Source organism: Barbatula barbatula (assembly GCF_947034865.1).
Source record: "Barbatula barbatula genome assembly, chromosome: 24".
Lineage (NCBI taxonomy): Eukaryota > Metazoa > Chordata > Actinopteri > Cypriniformes > Nemacheilidae > Barbatula > Barbatula barbatula.
In genome coordinates this window covers 17740824-17766829 of record NC_136787.1, presented here as the reverse complement: position 1 = coordinate 17766829, position 26006 = coordinate 17740824, and the positions used below count along the sequence as shown (strand labels likewise).

Sequence of the window (26006 nt, the reverse complement as noted above, 5' to 3'; positions counted from 1 at the left end):
GAAATGTGTTATAAGTTATAATTACGTTATTCTTCAACTAAAGGTTCTTGTGATAAATGTGAGTTTTAATGCAGTTTATTCAATGCATTGAAAATAAAACTTATATAATAAAAATAAAACTCAATTATTTTCGTTTGCCGAAGTTCGTGGTACCAGAAAAACTTTAACAGGCTGATACAAAGCGAGAAAGAAATTGTTCTTTGAAGTATGATACTTTTAACTGAAATGTTGAGACAAAAAGGGTTTCATTGTTACTTTTTCCTCTTTAAATTGTAAATTACATAAATCCATATACTTATTAATTATTTTTATATATTCGAATAATTTGGATTTATATATTCGAATAATTAGGATTTATATATTCGAATAATTAGGCTTTATATATTCGAATAATTAGGATTTATATATTCGAATAATTAGATTTATATATTCGAATAATTAGATTTATATATTCGAATAATTAGATTTATATATTCGAATAATTAGGATTTATATATTCGAATAATTAGGACTTATATATTCGAATAATTAGGATTTATATATTCGAATAATTATGATTTATATATTCGAATAATTAGGATTTATATATTCTCACTGTAATGTGTGTGTGTGTGTTTTGCGTTTGATTGAACTGTTATTTGTTTCAATCACAGCAGGACAGATGGTGGCGCCAGTGACATGATACATCCAAACTTTTGCGTCACACCCAAAAATGTTAAATAATCTGGTCCTATGCGAGCAGTGCTTTTATACACAAATGAAAAAAAGATGGGTTATTGAGTGGAATTACACAAAAAATGCCTTTGTAGATAAAAACAGGCGCGTTTTGTTCCCCACTTTTCTCCAAAGGTGCAGTAAAACTGAAAGCATGACGTCACTGTTTACAAAAGTGAAGCAGGTGCACCTGTACCGGTGAAACAAGATTATAGGCAACAGAACTGATGTATGTAGAACAGGTAAGTTGAGTCTTGTCATTTGTCTGTGAACACCTGCTCTAGTGAATGTCTTTTTACGCTCACAACATGCACTTTATTAGAGTCACACAGGAGATGTAAAGTCTTCATTGCAAGGTGCATGGACGTTTATCTCATTCTCTAGGAATATGAGATCACCAAATCCACACCAGGACAAAAGAGGGAAAGATTTATCATAAATGCAGAATTTTCAACTCGGCTGACTTTTGCATCGGTTCACACTGCAGGGAAATGGAGATTGAATCAATGGTTGCGAACTGTGCGCTCATAAAAGCTCGAGAAGGTAAGGATATATATTCACATTTCATAATGTCAAGTTTACTTGTGATAGACAGCTTTGAAGTGTAAACAATGATACATTTCACTTAAAGACTTCTGTGTGTGTATGTATAAAATATCATACATTTCTGCCACTTAAATTTCATTAGATGAAGATCTCAGATATCACATTGTTGACATGAAATTGTTTGGGAAGGTTGCTTTGTCGTGCTTTATGTAAAACTTTATTTATTTAAATACTTTTATTTAAAAGCAACTTTACTTAGCTTGTTTTGCTTTTATTTAAAAGCAAATGCACTTATGCTGCCGTTAAATGATGAAAATATTGTGCCAGAAGAAAAGACCATAACCAAAACGTTATCAAATTTACCTTCAAACTCTAACCAAACATTAAATAAAAAATACATGGCTACTTATCCAGAATTGTTTCATATAGACATATTTCAAACTTGACTTCAATTTACAGTAAATACCATAACATGAAATACCATGAAGCATAAATCACTGGGATGTTGTTCCCTGCTTCTTAATTACGGGTGGAAACAGCACATTCAACATATTTTCATTTGTACCTAAACCTCTTTACTAGAATACTGACCTCAGACAAAAGCAGACACACAATGTCTTTAACGTCATTTCTCTCTTGCATCACAAACAGGTCAGACTTCTTTGGCTGCGGTTATCTCAACCCGCGTGTCAGTATAACCTGCAGTTCAGCTTATCTGAGGTCTAAAAATAGATTTCGTTGCTGTTTTAAACTCAGGAAAACCTGTCATTCACGTTCTGTCAACCCCTCAAATTGAAACACTCTTTTCAACACTCCCTCCAGTGTTTTCAAATAATGACACTATTAGCTGTCATTTATTCCATAATAGTTACTTACGCGTTTAAACTACCATACGTGTGTTTTGGTCAGTCTGAATCTGAGTGGCTGCAAGGTGTGTCCTACCATACCTGATCTTCATCTTCCTATAGGTTCTTTCACACAGTTATTTATAGAACAGGCTCATGTTTTGCATCTTTACCGAGAACAGATCACCATTTACACAGCACACAAACACACAGTTCTGATGTAGAATCGATATTACAAACAAAGCAATACTTATCCAAGTCTGTAGTTTGTGCCTCCAATCACATGTCTAACATTGACAACCACTTTCTGCTGAAACCATATAGAGTTTTGTGTGAGGAGGTCATAACTTTTCATTTCAATTTTTACTTTAACTTTTTAAGTGAATCTCTTTGATCATCGTGATATGCAATAATACTTATTAATATCATACCAAACAGTATGTCAATGGTTCAGATTTGCTCTCTTTACTCTCTTCTTATGGCTGAACGGTTCGCAAGTTGAACTTTATAAGAGGTTTTAGAAATAGTGATGTAGTAATGATGTTCCTCAAATCTGAGCTATGGTAATGTTTATCGAACATTAGTAGAATGTAAAAAAATGTAATTTTCTTTTTTTGTCTTTCTACGTCCAGTAGGTAATAATGGAAATCGTAAAGGAAGAAGTCGAAAATGGAGATACCTTCTGCGTTTCCCGCACATAACCGAGTGCAAAGAGTTGGAGAACAGCATCGGTGAGATTGGGTCCTGGATTGAGATTTTCACCTTTTTATGGAAATCCATTGCCTGGAATACGCTCCTGTGTACAAAAGCAAAGCTAGTCTTGCATAAAAACAAAAATGTTGTCATTTTTAAATAAATTCTTTTTTTCTGTCCTTCAGAGCGAGACTATTACAGTCTGTGCGTGAAGCAGCCCATTGGAAAACAACTGTTTCGACTCTACTGTGCGACGAAGACCGATTTGCAGTATTGCATTGAACTTCTGGATGCAATGGTACAAATGCAAAGGAATTGAATGCTGCATATGGCCTGATGCTACATATTTATTGGTTGACTTATTTATACTCTATACAAGTATTGTGACAAGTTGATTTGTGTCAGTGCATTTATCATGATATTCTCTCACAGGAGGAATATGAAGTCACGCCGGACGACAAGCGAAAAAACTTTGGCAATAGACTGATCACAGAAAATCTCACCTCGCAGGTGTGTGAAAGTTTCGCTCTAGCATTATATTTTGAGCGTTACACTTTACGTTGCAAAAACACGTTTGTGAGTTTATGATTTTGTTCAGTCTGTTCATAGTGTGCAGGAAATTTTGGACAGTCATTTTCAGATGTGCAAAAACAACTTGGAGTACAAAGCTTCCGAAGATATCTTCAGTGACAGCCAAAAGTCAGTTCCATGACCTTCTGTGATTGTTTGCACAGGCGTTTGTGCAGGCGTTAAACATCGTTTTATTTGTTTTTCCTTGTGTAAGGACCCTGCACGAGTATCTGAGTGGAGATCCATTCACAGAATATCAGAAAAGCATGTACTTCGACCGCTTCCTGCAGTGGAAGATGGTCGAGAGGTAAGCGTTTTGTTTATAAATAACTGTAAATAACTTTTTGCTCATACAGGTTTGTCAAATCTCTACCTCCATGTGTCTTCAGAGGAAAGTTCTCAATGTATCTCCTAAAATAGCTTAGGAGCAATAGACAGAGACAATTGTTGAAACACACGAAGAGTATGGAGGTGTAAAATTAATGTAGATTGTGGAGGTAAAATAATCTGGATTTGTGTGAATTTGATGAGAAATGTTTGAGTTCATATTGAGATCTTCAATAATATTGACTTTTGATTGTAGACTTGACAAATCTGAACTCAGTGACACATTGTCTCTTCTGAAACTCTAATGATGTGATATTTCTGACTCTTTTCTCAGGGAAATATATCCGAGACACATGACACTTTCTATGATAGTTTCTATTTGCACTCCTTTTAATCTCATCCATGAGAAATAACCGAGAAATGAAATCTCTTTTGTGATTTTCCTCTCACAGTATCAAATCACATGGTCTGCAGAAACAAGAAACAAGACAAATTTAAAGTTAATATTTAGCACAGTCCCCCAAAAGCTTAAAACATTTCAGCAAGCACCCAAAACACCCCAGCACACCCGGCATTAACATCTAAACAGGACAAAATGTCTAATACTACTTCAGTCGCTGATGTCAGCTATGTTTGTAATAGATGGTAATGTTCTTTTTCAACTGTTTTTTTCCATCCACAGACGGCCCGTCACCAGAGACACATTTCGAGAATACCGTGTTTTGGGGAAGGGAGGGTTCGGAGAGGTAAATAAACACTTACTGTATACACAAGTTTACCGAAGTGCCTGTGAGATAGAAAATCTATGGAGATGATGAACCCGCAGAGAAGAAATGATGAGGAAGTGATGCGGTTCTCTCTGCCGCAGGTGTGTGCGTGTCAGGTGCGAGCTTCTGGAAAATTGTACGCCTGTAAGAAACTGGAGAAGAAGCGGGTGAAGAAGCAGAAGGGGGAAAGCATGGCAATCAATGAGAAACAGATTCTAGAGAGGGTCAACAGCAGATTTGTGGTGAGAATTTGCTTTTTTTAAAACAGCTTTCAAAAGAGTTTGGCAACTACTTCGAGGCAATATTTATGCCGAAGTGTCAACTTCTGAATCAAGATCAAATGTTATTTAGTGTAACAGAAACAGAGCAGAACATAAAAGATTACACAAATGATGAAAATGAGATTAAGAGAAACAATAGACACAGAAAAATACATGTTGTTCGAAAATAAAATGTTTATATATATTTAAATAAATATCCCCATCAGAGATTATATTTCACAAATACATAACCAAAATACTTTTTTTACAACCATTCCAATTTATGTTTCCCTTATAATCAAAACATTTCTTTCCAACATTCTCATTTCACTAATGAAATAAAATATATCCAATGATGATAAATAATACAATTAAAATGAATGAATTGTTATTTATACATCACGTTAGTTATCGTTGAACATACTGTTGCTGACATTTAGACATTATTGTATCCCTATTAAATTATTATTAATCATTAATACAAATGCAACTTTTTACAACACCCTATTAATATATCATCATACATAATGAAAAACTACAAGTCTAAAAAGTCTGTTACCATCACAATAATTGAAACAAGGCTTTTTAATTGTTGGAGGCAAGTTCATCCTCAATGAAAACAAAAGTACCACGCCAAAGACAACAACTGTTTTTCTTCTGATTTTGATGTGAAATGTGGCCTGGACATTCATTTGATTCATTCATGTCCCGATTTTATTATGTTAGGTGAGTTTAGCGTACGCGTATGAGACTAAAGAAGCTCTGTGTCTGGTGCTGACGCTCATGAACGGAGGAGATCTGAGGTTTCACATCTATAACATGGGCACACAGGGGATGTTGAAAGACCGAGTCAAATTCTACGCCGCTGAGATCCTGTGCGGGTTAGATCACCTTCATCAGAAGTCCATTATTTACAGGTACGGTCCAGTTGTACGTTCATTTAAATAGAATGCTGTAGCTGAATACAGATAATAAATGACCCGACTTACAATTGTGTGTGTTTCAATTCTATCAGAGATTTAAAGCCAGAGAACATTCTGCTGGATGATGACGGTATGCGCACTCACCCTTAAAACAAAAGACATGATCTGGTCAAACAAGTTTCTCTGCTTTCTATTTTCTACTCCGGATCTCAAATTCCCTACATGTTCTATTTTTGTCATCAAAAAGTGAAGCTCACGCAACACCAGGAAACTTTTCTCCAGATCTGTTTTCACAATCACAAACAAGGAAACTAATGCAATGTATGCGTTTCAAAGAACCCTTGTTGATTTTATTTTTATTTTATTGTAAAATCCTCATGTCAAGTATTAGGCATAGTTTTACATGTCATTACGTGAACGTAGTAATACATTGGCACACTAACAAAGTGTGCTATTATTACACTTCTTTTAACCTTCAAATATACTCAAAAAGTATACTATTTGTATGTACTTCTCAGGTTTATACTTTAAAAGTATATTTACTTTAAGTATACTTATAACAGAAAAGTATATTTGATCTATATTTGTACTCAATCTTCTGACTTAGTATTCCAAGTATAGTCCACTCGATACACAGTTTTACACAAACACTAGTGAACTCACATGTTCAGCTTTGAGTCGGATAATAAACAATTGTCCTAATAGGATTACACTTCAAGTACACATAAAGGCGTGATAAAAATGAAATGACCTAAATAGGAACAATATAAGTAAACTTCTAAACTAGCAGCTTACTGAAAGTACACTTCAAAGTGTGCTATCCTAAACTATCACTTCATTTGTAGTATACTTGAAGCACAAACTTGTTGTGTACGAGTTAGTACATTGATATCAGTATGAAGTATACTTTCAAATACATTTTAAATAATACTTCAAAATATACTTGAACTTGAAGTTTACTTATTTTTTGTAAGGGCAGTCACCAAAATGCCATCCCACGATGCCCAAATTTCCCTTTTTTAACTATAAAGATCTGTCGATCATAGCCGTCAGTGTCGCCTACACCAGTGAAACTGTAATGAAGTCAAAATTAAAAGCGTTACTATTCAGTTTTAAGTAAACGATAGATGAGATTAAGGTTCATTGTGCTTGTTTGACAGGTCACATCCGGATATCTGATTTGGGTCTGGCTGTAATCTTGAAAGAGGACAGACCGGTCAAAGGCAGAGTGGGCACGCTGGGTTATATGGGTATGAATCATCTCCTCAATAATCAACGTTTTAATCAATTTATCATTACATTTAATACTAAACAATGTTGTTTTTGCACTGTTAAATATAAATTGAAGTGTCATTCTGATGTTGTCTTTAGCTCCAGAAGTCATCAACAACAAATATTACAATGCAAGTGTAGACTGGTGGGGTCTGGGGTGTTTAATCTACGAGATGACGGCTGGAAATCCTCCGTTCCGCAAACACAAGGAAGGGGTGTCGAGAGAAGAGACGGAGAGACGAGTTCTGGAGATGACAGAGAACTACGGGAACAAGTTTGATGAGGATACTCAATCGATTTGCACAATTGTAAGGCCATATTTTATGCTCTTGGTGATTTTTATTGCCATTTTGAATATAATCAGCAATTACAAAAATGATTTCTGTACATCACCACAGGATATTTTGGTGACGGTATTTGTATCGCTATGAGTCTGATCGAATCGACATTAGAAGCAGATAGTATCAGGGTTTAATTCTCTTTTTCTGTCAGTTTTCAAAACCATGAAACCTTTATCCTCCTCTTACGCTGTAAATTATAATAGCACCACCATATGAAAATACCAAAACAATACAATAACTGTAAAATACACTTAATAAAACAACACAAGATTCTTTCTTTATCATTTTTTTAATAACATCTTTTAATTTAAGCTCTTGGCCAAACGCCCAAAGGAGAGACTGGGCTGTGGGTCGAGGAATGGAAGCGACGCTATCAAAGCTCATCCATTCTTCAAAAGCACCAACTTCACCAGACTGGAAGCTGGACGACTCAAACCACCGTTTATTCCTGATGTGAGTCATTTCATAGCCATATTCTACTGACAACTCATTTTATTATTCATCTAAACATGAGAATTTCTCACTTTTCTCTATCAGCCGAGAGCAGTTTACTGTGCGGACGTCTTAGATATCGATCAGTTCTCTACTGTCAAAGGTGTCATTCTCGATGAGATGGATAATGGTTTCTATGCCAAGTTTAACACGGGAGCCGTGTCCGTGACCTGGCAGAATGAGGTAAACACTTTTACACTTTATGCATTTGGCAGGGTGCATTTAAGATTTAGATTTTATCAGTATGTACGGGGATTAAAACCATTTGTTTGTGTTGTAAGCACAATGCTCAACCAATTGAGCTACAGAAACGTAAAGAAACAGGCTCATTTGCATAAGGATTTTTAACCAACTGTACGTTAAACCTTGAACTCTGAGTTGATTTACTTTGAGATGAGAAACTTTGAGTATTTGTTTTCAGAACTCTGGTTAGGCTTACCCTGAGTTTTGTGCGTGCACCAAAGCCATGATCGATGGAGCTCCGATATTACGATTCACCATGGCAACAGCACGTTAAAATACAATTTTACAAAATAAAAGCGCTGTTGTTTGAAAAGTACACATGTGCGTGACCTGCGATATATAAATGAATTATATATCGTGAAATAAAACAACAGATGAAAAAAATAGAATAACAATATTGGTCCTTAAATGTAATGTATGTTATATACAGCAAGAATTTGACATTAATTCGATCTGAGCGTATTTATTAGATGTCATTACTCCACCACCTGTGTGGCGTCATCTACTAGATTGCCGAACCAACAAATCTCCGACAGAGTTACAACGGTTTCGAGAAACAGTCGTAATTACATCTTTCATTTATTTCCCCATTGATGCATCGTACTATGGTGGTTTACAGTTATGAAGTTGTTCGGGAAACAAACCCCTGGTTCTGACTCTTAGTAAACGTTGCCTCTTTTTTAGAAACGGACTTGACTTACCTCACTTTCTTGAGTTAGACATGCCTTCCATTCTGAGCGGAGAACAAAGAGTTTCCCTCATTTCAAGGTTAACATACTCTGGGTTTTCCGTTTCAAAATGTGATGTATGTCAAACCAGAGACAGCAGGGTAAGCCTGTTCCTAAAAGAGAGGTTACTTATACTCGGAGTCAGTAACCATAGTAACTGTGAACCTGACCTGGTTGAGGATAAATCCTGAGTTTCCTTCCATCTCCTCCCCTTTTTAAGCTGTGACGTCTCACATTTATAAGTAGAGCACTGATGGGGAGTGAGAACATAATAATTTTTATCATTTTTGTTCTGTATATTATGTTCTGTCATTTATTCATTCATTTAACTTATAATGTATTTGTTTATTCTATTTATTAAACTGAACTCATTTTCAGCACATAAGTAAATCCACTGACTGCAGAGCGGAAAGTGTGCTTCCATCTCAAGTGCTTTCTGCCACCATGTAAAATGCAAAATACACGTCGTCTAATATCTTCAATTGTTGCGTATAAGGAGCTGCAGCAGACATATTTAAATGACTTTACTTGGACCCATTGTTAGAGCTGTCTCTTTAATAGCGCGTGGGTTATATATGACATTCTTGAAACACCCACCAAACAAGTGAAAACGCATCTCAAACCCTGTTGCACACCGTTGCAAACCATTTCCAGGAAAACGTAGCAAAACGTTGTGCACCGGTTTGAAACCAAAAACTCGAAAGTTTGCCAATCTGGGTGTAAATCAACTCAGAGTTCACATTTTAACATGGTGTTGTTTGAACCTCCTGAGTGAAACGGGCCTCCGGTCATTGTGCATAGTTTATGAGAAACAGATTTGTATAATTTTATTGAAAGATCGAAAACACAAAACATCCATCTAATCCATTGCAAAACTTCACTGAAGGATGATGTCATTAGGGATCATAAAAATGGATTAAAGGATTTTACAGGATAGAAACTGATATTGATGACATGGTGAAACTTTGATTCAGTAGAATTGTAAGGATGTTACTGAGAAAACAGGAATGTTTATGCAAGATAAAGAACAAAATGATGTCATAAAAAAGTAATTAACCATATAAACGTTTAACTTGAAATTCATAAAATTATGTATTGTTCAATAACTGATTTTGGTACATTTTTAACCAATCAAACTTACGGATTGCAGTTTTAAGTATTACAATAAGCTTCATTTACAGTTTTACATTTGCATCTTTTTCATCTAGATGATCGAAACGGAGTGTTTTAAGGACTTGAATGTGTTTGGTCCAGAAAGAACGAGAACACCCGATCTGGACCGCAACTCTATAATTCCATGTAATGGTTCTGAGCCACAGACGGGTAACCGGAGTCCATCGTATTACGGGCGTCCCCGACTCTTCCAAAGAATCTTCGGCAGACGCGTAATAAATCCTTGCATATAACTGCATTTCATTGACGAATGCCACAGACAACTATCATGGTTATGCATCAACCGTGCAGAAACTATAGTAACCATAGTTTAATCTGTAGTAAAACCACAAATGTGCCATGGTCTCACTATAGTAACCGTAGTTTAACTGCAATATCTGTAGTAAAGCTATGGTAATCAAACAGAAATGTTTCATTTCTACACCTAAAGCTGAAATGCAATGTATTAACACTTTGATTTGGTTCTGTTGTAGCGCCGGGGGCGGTCCGCTGAGCCCATATGTCCCTCCACAACCAGTCAGGGTTCAGACTCGGCATGATTCATTAACTTCAAGAGGAGTGAAAGTGCCAGCCACCATTTCCAGAAATATGATTTCCCTTATTTCAGAATTTTTTTGTACAAGATGGTGGCTTGCACAAAGACTGGAGAATGATTATAAAAGTCAAATCCTATAAAAATCTCTTTACAAGACTCAAATGCAAATGTACTGTATCACAAACCCTATATGCAGGGTGTGGATACTATTTTCATACTCAAAAATCATTATTAATTTGTTTTGTACACCTATTTGTTTTTTTACATTAAAAATTGTAAATGTGGACATTTTGTATGTGTGAATATTATTCTGAACAGATGTAAATAACAAAACTAATAATAAATTCTCTCGGAGCTGTTTAGGTCTTTATTAAAACAAGAGCGTATAAAACATGGTTTGCGATAAAATAATTATATTTTACACCTATTTGAGTAACTACGAACCAATTAACAAACAAACAAACACACTTGAAAAACATCCGGGCTGCATGGGAAACATGATCATTGTGAGAAAACTGCCAGATACGAACCGCTAATGTACAGTCAACTCAAAACACAGGAACACACGAGTATGCAGTTTACTCCTTATCTTTTCAGGAAATAAAATACTGTGAGATACAAAGATACAACTGCAGTATGAGGAAATCTAGCACCTTTAATCAAAATGTGTGACCACGATAGTGACGACATCTCATTCACATTAACTCCATCTGTGGTTTTGTATCGAAATTTTAAATACAAGTCATGCATTCTGCATGTCAAGTTTGGGCAAAGTGTGACTGTAAGGGTAGAAAACAAATTAATGCGTGAAATCTTTTAAACAGCTGTGTGTTTTATGAGAGATACGTATGGGAAATTGATTTGACATCTTTGTAAGACAGTCTGTGTTGTCACTGTGATGGAGCAGGTGGTTTTATCCTTCCCATGGAGGGCTACGTCGACCATCTACTTCAGTCTCAACGTGGTACAACATATCTGCCAGTGTGTGTTCGGTGACAGCTCCCCATCCCATATCACTGACCTGCACAACACGAGCAAATCCCTTACCATACAACAGATCACAATGCATATCCTTTTACAATATATTACAAGGATTGGGTTCAAATATTTTTGAATGATTTTTTAAAGTATATTCTATTTGACTTGACGAAACAGCTCACCCCAAAATAAACATTGTTCAAAATTGACTGACCCACAAAGTTACTTCGCGTCGATTCATTTGATCAGACGAGGGAAGTGTGTTAAAGTAAATCGTCTCAGATTCAATTACATGTTTAAAAGTGGGTTGGCAGTAAAAATAGGCCGTTGTAGTTTCAAAGCAGGAAAGGAAAAAGTAGTTAAAATGTGACATGTTGACTTTCATACTCACCGGCTGATACTTGATGTCTTTCGGTGGGTATTTGAAGTGTGGTCCAAAATTAACAGACACCTAAATAAAGAAGAGAGAAAAACTTTTCAGATTATAGTATTATAGTATAGTATTAAACCGTCTAGTGTACAAAAATGGCAACACACGAGACTTTACACCTAAAAGGAAAATACATGTGTCAAGTATGTTATACATACAGCTGCGGAAAAAATTATGAGAGCATAGTGAATTTAATTTAATTTCTAGATGTATTGTGTCCAGTCCAGTGTCTGTTGAACTGTGACAATGTCATCTAACACCAATGTTAAAGACTGACAACATTCACATTTAAAGCCATTAAACAATGGAATCAACTCCCAGGCAGTCTAAAGCTGTCTATAGATTTAATTTAAAGAAATACATCCTTGATAACCAGTTGTGTCAGCATCAGCGCATTTAAGGTTTATAAATGTAATATTGAAGTAAGTGTTATTGACTAGGTTGTACATATTTTTGGCTGTGAGGGTTTTGTGATTAGTTTTTCATTTAAATATTTGATCCGTTTTAAATGATCATTGCTTAACTAATATTATATGTATTTGCTAGTGTTTTTGACAGTTGTTTACAATGATATGATCATCAATGTATTATGATCATATCACACCAGTCCTCAGGTCTTTACACTGGCTACCAGTTACATATAGGATAGATTTTAATGTTTTATTACTGGTATATAAATCGTTCAATGGCCTGGGACCTCAATACATTGCAGACATGCTCATTGAATACAGACCCAAAAGAACACTGAGGTCATTAGGATCGCATCAGCTAGAAATACCAAGGGTTCTCTCCAAGCAAGGAGAGTCTGCATTTAGCTATTATGCGAGCCGCAGCTGGAACCAGCTTCCAGAAGAGATCAGATGTGCTCCCACAGTAGCCACATTCAAATCCAGACTCAAAACACATCTGTTTAACTTTGCATTTGATTAATGTGCCACTGTGCCTCTGACCGTCCCACTGTTTGTGCTGTACTTTATTTTAATTATTATCTATTCTAAACTATATTTTATTTTATTTTTATTCTTAACTGGTTAATTTTTATTTTTCTTATTTCTTCTAAACTATGTTATTTTATTTTTTATTCTTAACTGGTTACTTTTATTTTTCTTATTTCTTAACTGTTTTATCAAATGGATATTTTTAATTTCTTCTATGTAAAGCACTTTGAATTGCCATTGTGTATGAAATGTGCTATACAAATAAACTTGCCTTGCCTTGCCTTGCCTACCTGCCCGGGGACAGCAGATGGAAAATAGCTTGTGCTAACTCTGGTACAAAACATATTTTCGTAAGATTCATGTATTTTGTACGTTATCTCTGACAAATAAATACATTAAATAAATAAATAAAAACTGTAAGAAAAGGACAGGTGTTTTATCACATAAAAATATTTGTTTTTAACTTTTCTTTAATATATGTAGAAATATTACTGTTGTATTGCCTAAAAATGTATCTGAACTTGTTTTCTCTGCATTATTTGAGGTCTGAAAAAATACAGAGCATCTTTTCTGTTATTTTCACCTGCTTCTTCAGCTTTCATTTCTGCATATAAATGCAAATTGATAGATTCATTTTATTTGAAATTTGAGAGAAATATTGTTTGTAGTTCACAGAACGACACAAAAAAGATCATTTTGCCTACACACACACCTATAAATAGAACATTCAGAAATACTGAAAATAATTTTGAAATGGTCTCTTATTTTTTCCACAGCTCAGTTCTGACCCCCAGTGCCCTGCTGTCTACACTGAAATCTCCATTCGAAGGCAAAACAAATGAAACTTAAAATAATTTTCATAGGAAGCATCTTAATCCAACAGTCTCATGTTTAGAATGTAATAACCAAACTTAATTTGACCGACGGTCACAGAAGGAAGACTGCATAACGTACCGTGCAGCTCCTGTAGAGGGATATGGCAGGGTAATACATGCCCTCAAACAGATTCTCATACGCCATACCCTGACTCACTCCATTCTTGAAAAAAATGATCTAAACAAAAACACAGACAAAATGTTTCATGCATCAGTACGAAACACACAAGTGTGATCTTTTCAGATAAATACTTGGCAGAGAAACACTCACTCGACTGGAGCTTGTTGGTTTTAAACTCTTCTCTGCTTTGTCGACATAGTCTTTCTCTTCAAAGTACAGGTAGCTTTTGAATTTGATCAGAGCCTTTGAAAAACACAACACAGAAACTCTAAAGCTCAAGTACACATTCTTTAATTTAAAGCTGCTAATAAACACTTTCAAAACAAACAAATCAGTTCTTACTTTGTCCTTGTAGGTATCTGGCAAAGCCTTTGCGGTCTCTGTGCCATCCGGCAGTTCAATGTAAAAGCCCAAGATGTCGCCCTGACCATAGCTGTCAGAATAATGCTTTCCTATGGACTGATGGAAGCGTGTTCCTTTCTTACTGCGCCAGGAGTAGCTGAATTTATCATAACCAAGAGGAGCCTGAAGGTTTCCTGAGACAGAAATCACAGACACTGTAAATAAATACACAGACGACCATATCGGCTTTTTATCACAGTTTTACGAAGCTGTTAGAAGAATCATACAGACCTAAAGGTTGAGACCAGCCCAGTCGAGCAGCAGTGTCGGGAGGCATCTCATCCACAGTGACCTCAAAATACCACGCCCCCTTTCTGACCCCGTGAGACGCTCGGACCATAGAATAACCCTTCTCTCCGGTTACTGTCAAGCGGTCGTCTGAGATCTTCAGCTGTGGAGCTGTGGTTATCAACACATAGAAGAATAAACATATACAGAAGTACATGAATAATTGATAACTCGTAAGTTTATGAAAACATCTGTATTGCGCACAAAAACAGAAACAAGGTTAAAGCCATTCAATCATCATTTATTCACCCTCATGTCATTCCAAACCTGCTTGACTTTCTTTCTTCTGCAGAACACAAAAGAAGATATTTTGAAGAATGTTTGTAAAAAAACAACACTGATCCCCATAGACTTCCATTGTATGAACACAAATCCACATTTCTCAAAATATCTTATTTTGTGTAGTCAAACAGGTTTTAAATAACATGAGGGTGAATAAGAATGTTTATTTTTTTATTATTTAGAGAACATAAGCTTGTTGATAAATGTACCTCTGTCGTGGAGAGCCAGCAGGACTCTCTCATACAGACATGCTCTGTACAGATCTCCAGGGATAGGTTTTCCAGCCCAGCAGTCCAGCTCCAGTTTCTCAGGATCGGGAGCATGAGGGTCCGGCTCTGCTAAGATGTAGCGGTAACCATCTTTGTTGAAGGGGTGCTCGAGGGGGTAACCGTGTGGGGGTAGACGCTGAGCGGAGAATAACGGGTCACTGCGGGGAATAAAAAGAAAAGATCAAAGTTCGAACCTGGCCCAAATTGTATCAATATTAAAGCTGTAATCCATGACTTTTTTTATTCACAAAAATCGTTTATTAAGCAAATTCACAAAAATTTTTGTTGAAAACTGCCTCCTTATCTTTAGCGGGATCACAATGGAAAGCTTATAGAAATGATTAATACTTTAAGCTCACAGGGACAGTTTTAGAGATAACGTCAGTATGAAATCATCTGACTTCAAACAAAGTAGAAATGTGTTATGCAGTTGCATGGTTCAAAGAGAGATGGCAGTAGAGAGGCAAACATTACAGATTTCAGCTTTGAGATCTTTAATAAAACATAATGTGAGAATATTTTCTATGTGAATCAAATAGGGATGTAACGATTCGCAGTGAGCCGGTTGAAAATCGATTATAATATGTGACGTTTCAAGCGGGTTGAGATATTATTTGAATCGCAATACATGTTTTGAACAGCAGGGGCAGCTGTGTTTAATGCAAACTTAGAAAACGTGGATATTTCTTAAATGTAAAAAAAGCACAAAGTCTTACGCTGCGTCCAAAATCGCCTACTTCTATATTATGAGTAAGAGAATAGAACGTAATAGTACGTCCGAAACCTCAGTATGCAAAAATAAGTAGGCACAAAAAACCCAGATGGTCTACTGCTTCAGCCGAGATTCATGAGTGTGGATCGATTGGACACTTCTCTATCCCATGATGCCACGGGAGCTGAGCAACGGTCAAATTTCAAATTAAATTCAAATAATATATAGCGGAAAACTTTAAGGTTGACGTCGGTTTTTAATGTAAGTGCCAAAAATGAATTTCTCGTGAATAAATTATGTTTTTATCAACGCTCACTTGTAGGTTATTGTTATATGTCATAGGTCAAAGAGCCTACAGGTCACAAGACCATAAAACCTGCTGTTTAACGGCCGATAGGTAGATACTTATCCAAATTCAGTACGTACTGTCACAGTATGAAATTATGGACGCAGCGTTACTGTGTTTATTTTAGAGAGACTTTTGTATTATTCATTTATATTTGATTTGGAATGTTTTTCAAGTGCATTTTTGTTATTTGACAAAATATCTTTTAATTTTACAAAGAAATGTGCAGCACTTGGTAAATAATTACAGGGCAGTTGTCTCTAATTTTGTCTCAACTCATTTTGTACAATAAATCATGAATGAATCGTATCGTGAGATCAGTATTGTGAATCGCGTCGCGAGCTGACTGAATCGTTACATCCCTAGAATCAAAATACAAATAATGTTTTTCATTACACTATTTACTTCTACATATTAATCTTTTAAAATATTGTTCATCATCCTTTAATCACAATGATGTCAACATACAGACATGAAGGATAATTATTCATCCGAATAAGTATGACGGGCAAAATGAGACATACCTGCGTGTTCTTTTGGCTGTTCCCGCAGTAGCTCCGTCCTGCTGCTGTTGTTGTTTGCGTTTTGCTCCTCTGCCTTTACCTGTAGCTGCTGGAGGAAGACCACCTGTTACAGAAGATCTCAAGATTAAACGCACACCTGCTGATGCCCTATTCACATGCTCCACACGAGGCAAGGTTTTCATCCCAAAATATTTTGGGGGGGCATAGCACGAATTTAATAAAACACACACTAGTGGTCAACGCAGAGCAGTAAAGCAGACAGGCCGAGGGTTGAGATTAATCTAACGGCCACAAGGTTTGGCAAACACACCAGGAGAAAGCACAAAAGCATTACGGCAAAAGCCATGTCGGTAGATTTCAGATCATCTGCTGAGGGAACAGAGAGCGCAAACACACAGAAATATAAATCACTGTTGGGATAGAAAGCTCGTGCCCGAGAGAAGTAAAGCAGTCAAGAGAGCTAAAAGTCAATGCCAAGCAGGGGAGAGGAAGCGTAAAAGAACATCAAGCTTTGATTTCAAACGCCACATAGAAAATATTCACCTGAAAAAGTTGATCCACCTGAAATACAACGTACAATTTAAAGGGATTGTCTCAACAAAAAATTAAATATAAAAATGTAACACTGTTTCTACAGTTCAGATGAAACAAAGCTTACCGTTCAAACCTCCAGCTCCTGTGACTGTTGTCATTTGCTTTTGGTTATCGTATGATGGTCCGATGTTGCCCAGCTCCTAAATTACAAAACAATCACCATCAATATGTAAGTTTTTTTTTTAGTTCATAGTAAAACTTTGCACATAGCACCAGTGCTACAGAGAAAAAACACAAGTGCAGGTCATCACATAAACAGACATTAACGTTACACAAACGGATAAATTGGGGCCATATTTTTTATTTCTAACAAATTAGTTTTTTACTTTCACATGTTTCTGAGTTCTGTATTTTCAATGCTTTACTATACAGTAGTAAACACATTTGGCCATAAAAATACTGTAGTATACTAAAGTATTTATTACAGTAAACTGTAACAACAAATCCCAACATAATTTTTGTTTACAATAGTATATTTGAACCTTACAATAGTAACTGTTAATGTATATCATAGCGTTTACTACAGTTTATACATTTTTTCAAGTTTTTTTTATCATCTGGTTCAAATTAAGCAGCCTTTTATTTTGGCGGGTCATTGCACAGACGATTGAGTTTGACAGGAGCTTCATTCCAACAATGCTCGTAAAATAAGCTTAGAACAACTCTGTGGATGGAGTTTATGTCTTTGTATAGTAAGATACAGACAAATCCACGACTGTCACGCTTATTACATGTAAAAGTGTGCAAATCATTCGCTCATAGACACACAGAACAAGCAGAGGACAAATTTAAATAGAAGAATTGCGCTTTTGTGATTCCTTCCATGTTTTCCCACATCGTGCAGATCATAGGGCTCTAGATCAATGGACTCGATGCAGCCGGAAAATAAGTTTTAATTGCAAAATCGAAATAAAAAAGAAAAACAAATAGTGATGCGCCATTAACCTCACACACGAGTCACGACCAAGCACAACGACAAACGCACTTCACAAAACCAGCAGCTCTGCCAAACTGTATCGTGCGCGTGGTACACTATTAAATGTATTTGTAGCACAGATTGATTTTTTCGTGGCATGTGCGCCATCTCTGTGTAAGACAATATGTATGAAATGTGTACCCCAAAATGCAATGTGCTTAACTAGACCTTTTGATTTACTGCTCATCTGTGAAAAAATATTTGACATAGTACACTAGCATTCCATTCCACACATAATCGCTATCTCTACAAAAGAAAAAAATTCATGTGTATTACCTGATCAAGAAGGCCAAATTTAGGATAGTCCTCCTCAGGGTCTTTGCTGCCGGGGTCCGGATGTTCTTTCACCAGGAACACATCACGCTCTTTAATCTGAGATCAACAAACAAGATGCTCATGCTGCACACTGTCAAACAAGCCGCTGTTTACACATTCAGTTAAGAAATCAAAGGACTCACCATGGTCTTGACAATGTTGTTTGGCCATGTGAGTTTGCCGGGTCTTTGACGGGTCGTCATGCACTCCCAATATTTGTCAATAAAGGGTATGATGTCCTTTAAAAGAGATGAGATTACTCCACTAAAACCACAACAACACAAACAAATCAGTTAAGCCTAGTTGAATTTCCAAGCTCACCTTGTCTTTAGGAAACATGGTTTTGGGATGTTCCTCCTGACTCCGCGACCTCCATGTCAGATTCGCCAAAGCGGTGAGGCACATCTCCTTTAGATCTGTGGATCCAAAAATATTCCACATGGAACATCAATGAGATCTGGTGTAAACAGAATCTACCGTACACTAACATTTTCTTTTCAAACATAGTCTACAGCAGTTTTAAACATCATATCCACACAACCTCTGACACACACAAATAACGGGCAAGTAAACACTCACTCGCTTGTTTCCTCAGAAAATAAGTGTTTCCACTGTGGTGACACAAATTGCAATGGAACACGTAGTTGGTCATGAACGGAAGACAATTTCTGCAGAGACAGAAAACACACACCTGTTTCATAAACAAGGATCTCAGGCGCGTGCCTCACTTCACAGAAAAAGTGATGTGATAACCTACGTTGTGTCGATGCTGAATGTGTCCGCCGTGAACCACTTCATACAGAGAGCACACTGCAGCTCCACATCACCCAACTGACGGCCGCTTTCATCGTCTCCTGAACCCGTCTGTGTGTCAGCCGCCTCTGAACTGTCACCAGCCGTGTCCTGAAGGTTCACACGGAGAGAGCATTTTCATTCAGTAAAGTAATGAACGTACGAGTCACATGACAAGGGTTAAAGGGGAGCGGCTGAGAAATCAGCTAAAAAGGTGTTAAATTTGGATAAAAGATTATAAATACAAATGTTTATAAATCCACCAAAGGGAGGGGTCGAGCCTTATCATACGTAGCACCTAAACTCTGGAATAGCCTTCCTGATATTATTCGAGGATCAGACACACTCGCCCGATCCGCTTTCTCCCTGTAAAGCTGCTTTGGAACAATGCAAATTGTGAAAAGCGCTATATAAATCAAATTGAATTGAATTAAAAATAAACACACGCTGTTATGCACAGAAAGGAACGTGTATGATGAACAAAACATGTCCCTATGGATATAACATCATACCATAGTGTCTTTACCACTGGAAGCCTCGGTCTCCATGTTTGCGGTCAGCTCTCCAAATGAAGTATCCCTGCGAGCAAACGTGTCAAAGTATACGATGTAAACAGTTCACCAGACCACTCGTTGACATTAAACTGCAAAAATGTACTCGATCAGACCAGATTACGTTGTCAAAACCAGACGGTGTATTCAAAAATGACCTTCATAGCGACTGTGTAGGAAAAAACTAAACATGAGTGACATTTTTGGGAAAGCTAGAAAAGGAATGAATACATGAAATTTCTATACTATAATGACAGCCCAAGTATACTGTGCTAGGCTTTAATGGACTAGTTGTGATGCACTTATGTATTTTGTTGCCTATGTTGTTATAATTGCTTCCAATGTTTCCTCATCTGTAAGTCGCTGTGGATAAAAGCGTCTGCTAAATGACTAAATGTAAATGTGAAGTGTTTTGACTACAAATGCAGACAACGAGAGACACGAACGCAATAGACTTCAGGGTAAAAATAAGGTCAAACAGGGTGAAACGTAAACAGTTAAAGCACAGAGTTTAAGATAACGTTAACTATTTGAACAGCTCGTGAAAGCATGTGAAGATAAAATCATTTTCATGATGCCTCATTATACATCAACACTTGACTTGACTGAGCCCTGATGTTTATTTACTGAACAGAGGCATTATTATTATTACAGAGATGCACATTATATAGTGTATAACGACCGTCAGACGCTGTTGTATCGATGAATATGAGTGTTTTTATTCATTCTTGTGCTTGTTTTCATTGATTCTCACCCTTCTGCTGAATCTCTCTCACTCACTGACGCGCCTCTCGCCTCCGAAGCCATTTTTCAAATAACGATCAGAGAATCAAATCTCGCGATGGTTCGGCGTCTTCTTCGCGTACACGGTCGTCTGCGGATAAACCGAGGCTTACTGACACTTGCTGTTCGACTGAGGAATTACACACAGCGTGATGGTTGATAGAAATTCCTGGAATTATAATTTGCATGAAGCAAAGGAGTTTTTACATTTTCGCTTAAAAAACATAAGTTGACGCTAATTTTGGTACAATGTCAACGATGTCTTATAATTCGTATGAAGAAATACTGATTCAAGTTTTTCCCTTGAAAGAAATTCGTGCAATTTTATAATCACTAAAAAGTCAATCTCAGTTTTTTGTCTTTTTTATCTAAGAAAGTTCAAATGAAACTTTTGAAACTTCTCATAGAGTTACTGTGTTATTATGAAATGGTCAAAAATGTCTACATTTTATTTTTAAGTTACTATTTCTACTTTAGTAATGCCAGATGTTTTAAAAAGATGCCGGTAATCTGAGTGTAAAGCCGAAATTACAAAAGTTGTGGACTATGTTTAAACTACTAAACCGCTGCTGGAAAAAGATGTGGTACCAACCTTGTCCTATAGTTTGGAATAGTATCATACAGTTCAGTGTAGTACAGTGTGACGATGTATTACATAGTACGGTTTCTAAATATTTATAAGCTGATTTTTTGTTAATCTTAATATAAAACACAGTCATATATGAGGCATGATGATACCATCACTTCAACTGCTTGATGTTAAATATTCCATCATTCACCCTTGTTTAACAATAGTACAGCTATTTAGTACTCTTCAACAGCACAAAACCCTCAAATGTCTTCCTGTGGGCACAGATGCCCTGGACGTAATGTAAACACACTTTCTCCACAAATCAAAGTCTCTCTCTCTCTCTCTCTCTCTCTCTCTATTGATTACGACCATCAGATCCATCGTAAAAGTGTAAAACGTGGTTTAAACATCTATTACCACTAAAATGTTCTTTTGTTCCTGTGAAACTGCAGGGCAATTATTTGTTAGACTGTTGTTACGCATAGAGGCCAGACACCCAGAGAGAGAATAACCTTACTGATTGAATATAAAAGAAGCCCAGGAGAATTGTTCAAATACATGTCGTGTTTTGTGTCCCCCTTGCTCATGTATCGTAGGCCATCTGTGAGGTACAGATGAAATGACCCCCTGCATGTGTATTCTGCAAGAACACACAACAGCAGGTGATTCATCTATTTCAATATACAACGACATTATTTAACATTCAGTTTGGTTAATACATGAAAGAAAACGTTTAAATATTCGCAATTTCTTGCAAGCAGATAAAAGTATTTCTAGACCAACCACGGTTGACACTCTGACCTCTGCAGTGGTCAATTATTTATATCGGTTTGACTTCAAACGAGTCTATTGAAAAAGAAGCACGGGTTAATAAGGTTAATGTGTTGAGATCTTCTCATCTGTAAGTGAGCTTCAGACGCACTCCTTTGCTGGACCCCTCACCGGTGCATCTTCTCATCCTGACCACTGTGGACAAAGACGCAGGTCAGGAAGGGTCAGAGACACTGGTGACATCTGCTAATTGTCCTGGTGGGCCGGCAAAGCCTCGCTCCTTGAATACCAGCAACATAGTTGATGTGGACGCCTGGCAGCTGCCACGGTGGGCCACCTCTGGAGACTTTGGGGATTATTTACAACATTTACTGCCTTTGTCTGCATTCTACTCTATGCACACAGCTCATCAAGGTGGAGAGGGCACACTTTAACCAGAGTTACATGACAATACTTCAAATCAACCACATTTTTACTATAATCTGCTACGAATGTGATCTGAAAACAAAACTTTCTCAAAGATAAACTTTATTTTTGTCGTCTTTTATAATGTAAAGAATCTTTATTTAATTCTTCTATGTCACCGCGAAGCACCTTTTTTCAAGAGAAAATGTTTCAGAAGTTGTTTGTGTGTGAGTAAACCTGAATGTTATTATGAGTAAACACTTATTATTTTAGTTAAAATAGCATTTGTTCGTTCACAACTGTTTACAATATTCAGATATTAACCTATAGTTAAGGTCAGGGAGGGTCACTTATTTATACATTGTAATTTCTTCCAAATTTAGAAGAATAGTAAAGTCTTCAAAACTCTTGTGGAATAGCACTTTGGGAATTATTCAAAACAAAATAAATATATAAATATTTTATATATGTTTTATCATATTTAACATAGGCCCTATATCCATTCTAGGCTCGACAGTTATTATTCAATCTTAGTTCAATATTAAAAACATCGTTTAAACAAAATCTAAGTTTTATGAAGATGTTAAAAATTTGAATGACGATTATATATTTGTCTGTATGTGAGTTTTTTCAGATAATGAGAAACCCTTCAGTCACGTGACCATAAAGTCTTTAAAGGTATAGTGAAACATTGAATTAGTATTTTTTACGCTTTGTTTCACTATATTTGATCTACTCCGTTTTAACTTGCACGTGTCATTCTCAAATGCTTTTCTTCTAGAAGCCTGAAGTCGATTAATTTCCATCACAACAGCGTCTCACGCGCTCGACCACCGTAAAATCACACAATTGCAAATAACGACAAGCGCCGTTACAAAAAACTACACGGGTCTTCAGAAAAGGGCACATTTTAACCAGATGCGGGGCAATAAATGGCAAAGGAAGCGTGTCACCCACTGAGACACATTCACATGTTAAACCGTCTGCAGGGGGACTTTCGTGGTTTCTTTAGACTCTTTTAAAATGTTAATGTTACACGCGTGTATATAAGAGCTCGAGCTGACGGACTCGGTCCGAACTCAACAGACTTTAACTTACGAGGACACGTTTTCCTCCAGCTGACCGTCGAGATGCACGAAGGAACTGGAGATGCACTGCAGGGGAAAACTCAATTTTTCATTGCAGATATCCTGGATCCATGCAAATTTAACGGGAGACATCAGGAGACAACAAGGGGTGAGATTTCAGCTTTTCGTGGTCGTTTGCTTTGACAAAGTTTGTGGTCTGTTGGTTGATGGAACGTAAAAGTAAGAGAAATACATACAAACATGAATAGGTAATTGGAAAGAGGGGATACAACATATAGGCTACCCCTGCGAATAAGTAAATGATTATAATGGAAAACTCACTTAAAATTATATAGTATTACGTAATGTTTGACTTGTTAAAACCGAAAGATGGCAGTGTGAGATCGCATTTCTTACTTAAAACGAATAGAAAAAAACCCTAAAAACAAATAGCCCTCTTATTAAAAAAATAGTTAACTTATGCGTAACAAACTTATGCATTCTTATTAATAAGATTAATTGATTTCTTATTTACAATGAGTAAAAATCTATTATTTATATCCAATTTCTTATCCTTGTTCTTTGTATTGAAGAAATGTTTTAATATATAACCAGAGAATCCTAAATAACACGAGAATACAAAAGAGAAGTATTAAAATAAAAAAAAAATGTTTGTTTTAAGAACTCTCGACTGATATGTTCTTTGAGGAACTGAAACAGTTATTTTATGGCATTGAACCCTGCATCGCTTTTAAAACACGAGGATAGTCATGTAGCATTTTTTTCTCTTACGTTGCAGTTCAACCTGTAAAGAAAGAAAACGACGATACGACAGCAATGAACTCTCCTTCCAGAAAAGACTCCAAGGCTGCAAACATTCGCGGCGGATCCGAAGCCAATGTGAAGTCAAAGCGCATCCGCACCGCGTTCACACTGGATCAGTTGCGCATCCTGGAGCACAGCTTCCAGAACAGTCACTATCTGTCCGTGTTTGAGCGCCACGGGATCGCCGCTGCTCTCCGTCTGTCCGAAACCCAGGTCAAAATCTGGTTTCAAAACAGACGCACTAAATGGAAGAAGGAACGCGATGGCCATGGAGGAGAAGAGCAGAGCTATTGCGCACCTCCAGCTTTTACGCAAAACGCTTTTCTGTATGCACATGCGGGACATCACGCAAACCCGGTGCATTATTACGCACAACCGACCCTTCTGATGTTTTAATCCACTAAAGTCTGATGTCACGGTTGAAGATTTTTCTGGTGACCCCAAAACAGTTAACTGATCTAAAGCAATTTAAGAACTATATACAGCCCCAAATAGTTGTAGATGTGAGTTCTTCTTGGTCACAGTATTGCAAAAACTTTATTCGTCAGCAATTTACTGTGATATTTAATGTTTTACTTATTATCATATTTATAAGGTCTGTGACAACTGTATTTATATTTGACTTGAAATGTATGTGATTGTAAAATTATACCACTCAATAAAGTTTATATTTTTGTACTTTGACTAAGTATTTTCTTTTTATTGAATAGGTCATTTCTTTTTCATAATTTCATGTTATCAGGTTTACTTTTTTATTTTTGTTGCTATGATTTTAAGTAGACGTAGCAGACAGAACATCACATTATGTGAATTGACTCACATTTCCCTGGTTCAGGATAGATAAAGATGCTGAACATCATTTTAAAAAAGGGTCCAAAAGAGAGCAACAGAAACCCATATGTCTCTCATTTAACACGTGGTTTTTATTCATGTCAGATGGCATCATCGATAAAAGGTTGTTTAATAAAAACCTAAAATAGTTGTACATTCTGTTTGAATCAGTTTGCATATGATGCACATCAAAACAGGATTCATAAAAAATGATATTAGTTCTGAATTGTATGACAAAGAAAGGTGTAAGGTGGTTTGGACTTCTATCAAATAATCTGTGCTGTTTTCAACAATTTTTCAAATGTTTTTTAGTGTTTGGTATGTCTAGGTTCGGAGTACATAAACATTCATTTATGTCGGTACTTATAATAACTGATTTACATTCTTGTAAAAATTCCTGTTTTTATTTCAGGCTAAAAATCAAGTCCTAGTAAAAACAAGTTAAATGGTTGGATTCAAATGTTTCATACTGATGAAAACAGTCATCGATCTTGTGTATCTAAGAGTCCTTCAAAAGGATCTCTCTTTATCGGAGCACAAAACAACCCTACACCCAGTCTAAATAAAACCAGTCCTGTGCTCTCAAACGTACATGATTAACGATGAAAGAATTTTGTACTAGAACGTCTTCGCTCCCGTATGTAGACATGCTTTGCCTTTCTAAAATTAGAAAAAACAAGTCACTCTTTACATACAGCGGCCCCCAAAGTACCCCGGATCACACACATCCAAATAACCATCATCCTGAATAACCAGACCTGGCACGTAAAACAAGAAAATATAAAAATTTTTTTACTTCTCATATGTAAACCGAGATAAAAACAGGAATTGCTCTCTCAACCGTCCTCTCTCTTTTTCTCTCTCTTCCCCCAGTCCCCTCCCCTAAAACAAGTTTTCTTTTTTCTTTGGGATGTGTCTTTCTCACTCACCC

At 36.5% G+C, this 26006-nt stretch overlaps 3 protein-coding genes across 6 annotated transcripts; 2 read left to right on the top strand and 1 right to left on the bottom strand.

Moving 5' to 3' along the window:
- Positions 1-925: 925 nt before the first annotated feature.
- grk5 (G protein-coupled receptor kinase 5) lies at positions 926-10816 on the top strand. 2 transcript variants are annotated; one of them, XM_079448747.1, is made up of 17 exons: positions 926-956; positions 1037-1257; positions 2738-2836; positions 2984-3096; positions 3231-3308; positions 3397-3497; positions 3583-3675; positions 4378-4441; positions 4564-4704; positions 5449-5639; positions 5738-5775; positions 6806-6895; positions 7017-7225; positions 7571-7711; positions 7796-7933; positions 9930-10106; positions 10368-10816. In XM_079448747.1, the coding sequence occupies exons 2-17, from the start codon at positions 1206-1208 to the stop codon at positions 10431-10433; spliced, it is 1791 nt and encodes a 596-aa protein (XP_079304873.1). In that variant the 5' UTR covers positions 926-956; positions 1037-1205; the 3' UTR covers positions 10434-10816. The 2 variants fall into 2 exon arrangements, with proteins under 2 accessions (XP_079304873.1, XP_079304872.1); XM_079448746.1 differs by having other exon boundaries at positions 955-1257; positions 10368-10815.
- ash2l (ash2 like, histone lysine methyltransferase complex subunit) lies at positions 10770-20679 on the bottom strand (the record flags this gene model as incomplete). 3 transcript variants are annotated; one of them, XM_079448748.1, is made up of 17 exons in its annotated part: positions 10770-11450; positions 11799-11858; positions 13730-13828; positions 13922-14014; positions 14114-14307; positions 14405-14572; positions 14953-15170; positions 16595-16697; positions 17138-17155; positions 17253-17328; positions 18441-18536; positions 18623-18718; positions 18801-18895; positions 19059-19147; positions 19237-19382; positions 19784-19850; positions 20577-20629. In XM_079448748.1, 17 exons carry the CDS (start codon positions 20627-20629, stop codon positions 11343-11345), a joined length of 1779 nt encoding a protein of 592 aa, XP_079304874.1. In that variant the 3' UTR covers positions 10770-11342. The 3 variants fall into 3 exon arrangements, with proteins under 3 accessions (XP_079304874.1, XP_079304875.1, XP_079304876.1); XM_079448749.1 differs by lacking the exon at positions 17138-17155 and having other exon boundaries at positions 20577-20679; XM_079448750.1 differs by lacking the exon at positions 17138-17155 and having other exon boundaries at positions 16595-16733.
- Positions 20680-23482: 2803 nt separating this feature from the next.
- On the top strand, positions 23483-24640 carry pnx (posterior neuron-specific homeobox; the record flags this gene model as incomplete). Its single annotated transcript, XM_079448302.1, has 2 exons — positions 23483-23588; positions 24219-24640. 2 exons carry the CDS (start codon positions 23483-23485, stop codon positions 24638-24640), a joined length of 528 nt encoding a protein of 175 aa, XP_079304428.1.
- Positions 24641-26006: the final 1366 nt, after the last annotated feature.

Bases quoted from the DNA above. Each gene is read 5' to 3' on its own strand.
- grk5 (XM_079448747.1), top strand. From the start codon at position 1,206: ATGGAGATTGAATCAATGGTTGCGAACTGTGCGCTCATAAAAGCTCGA. The intron at 4,442-4,563 runs GTAAATAAACAC...TCTCTGCCGCAG, and splicing joins GGAAGGGAGGGTTCGGAGAG to GTGTGTGCGTGTCAGGTGCG. The intron at 6,896-7,016 runs GTATGAATCATC...TGTTGTCTTTAG, and splicing joins GGGCACGCTGGGTTATATGG to CTCCAGAAGTCATCAACAAC.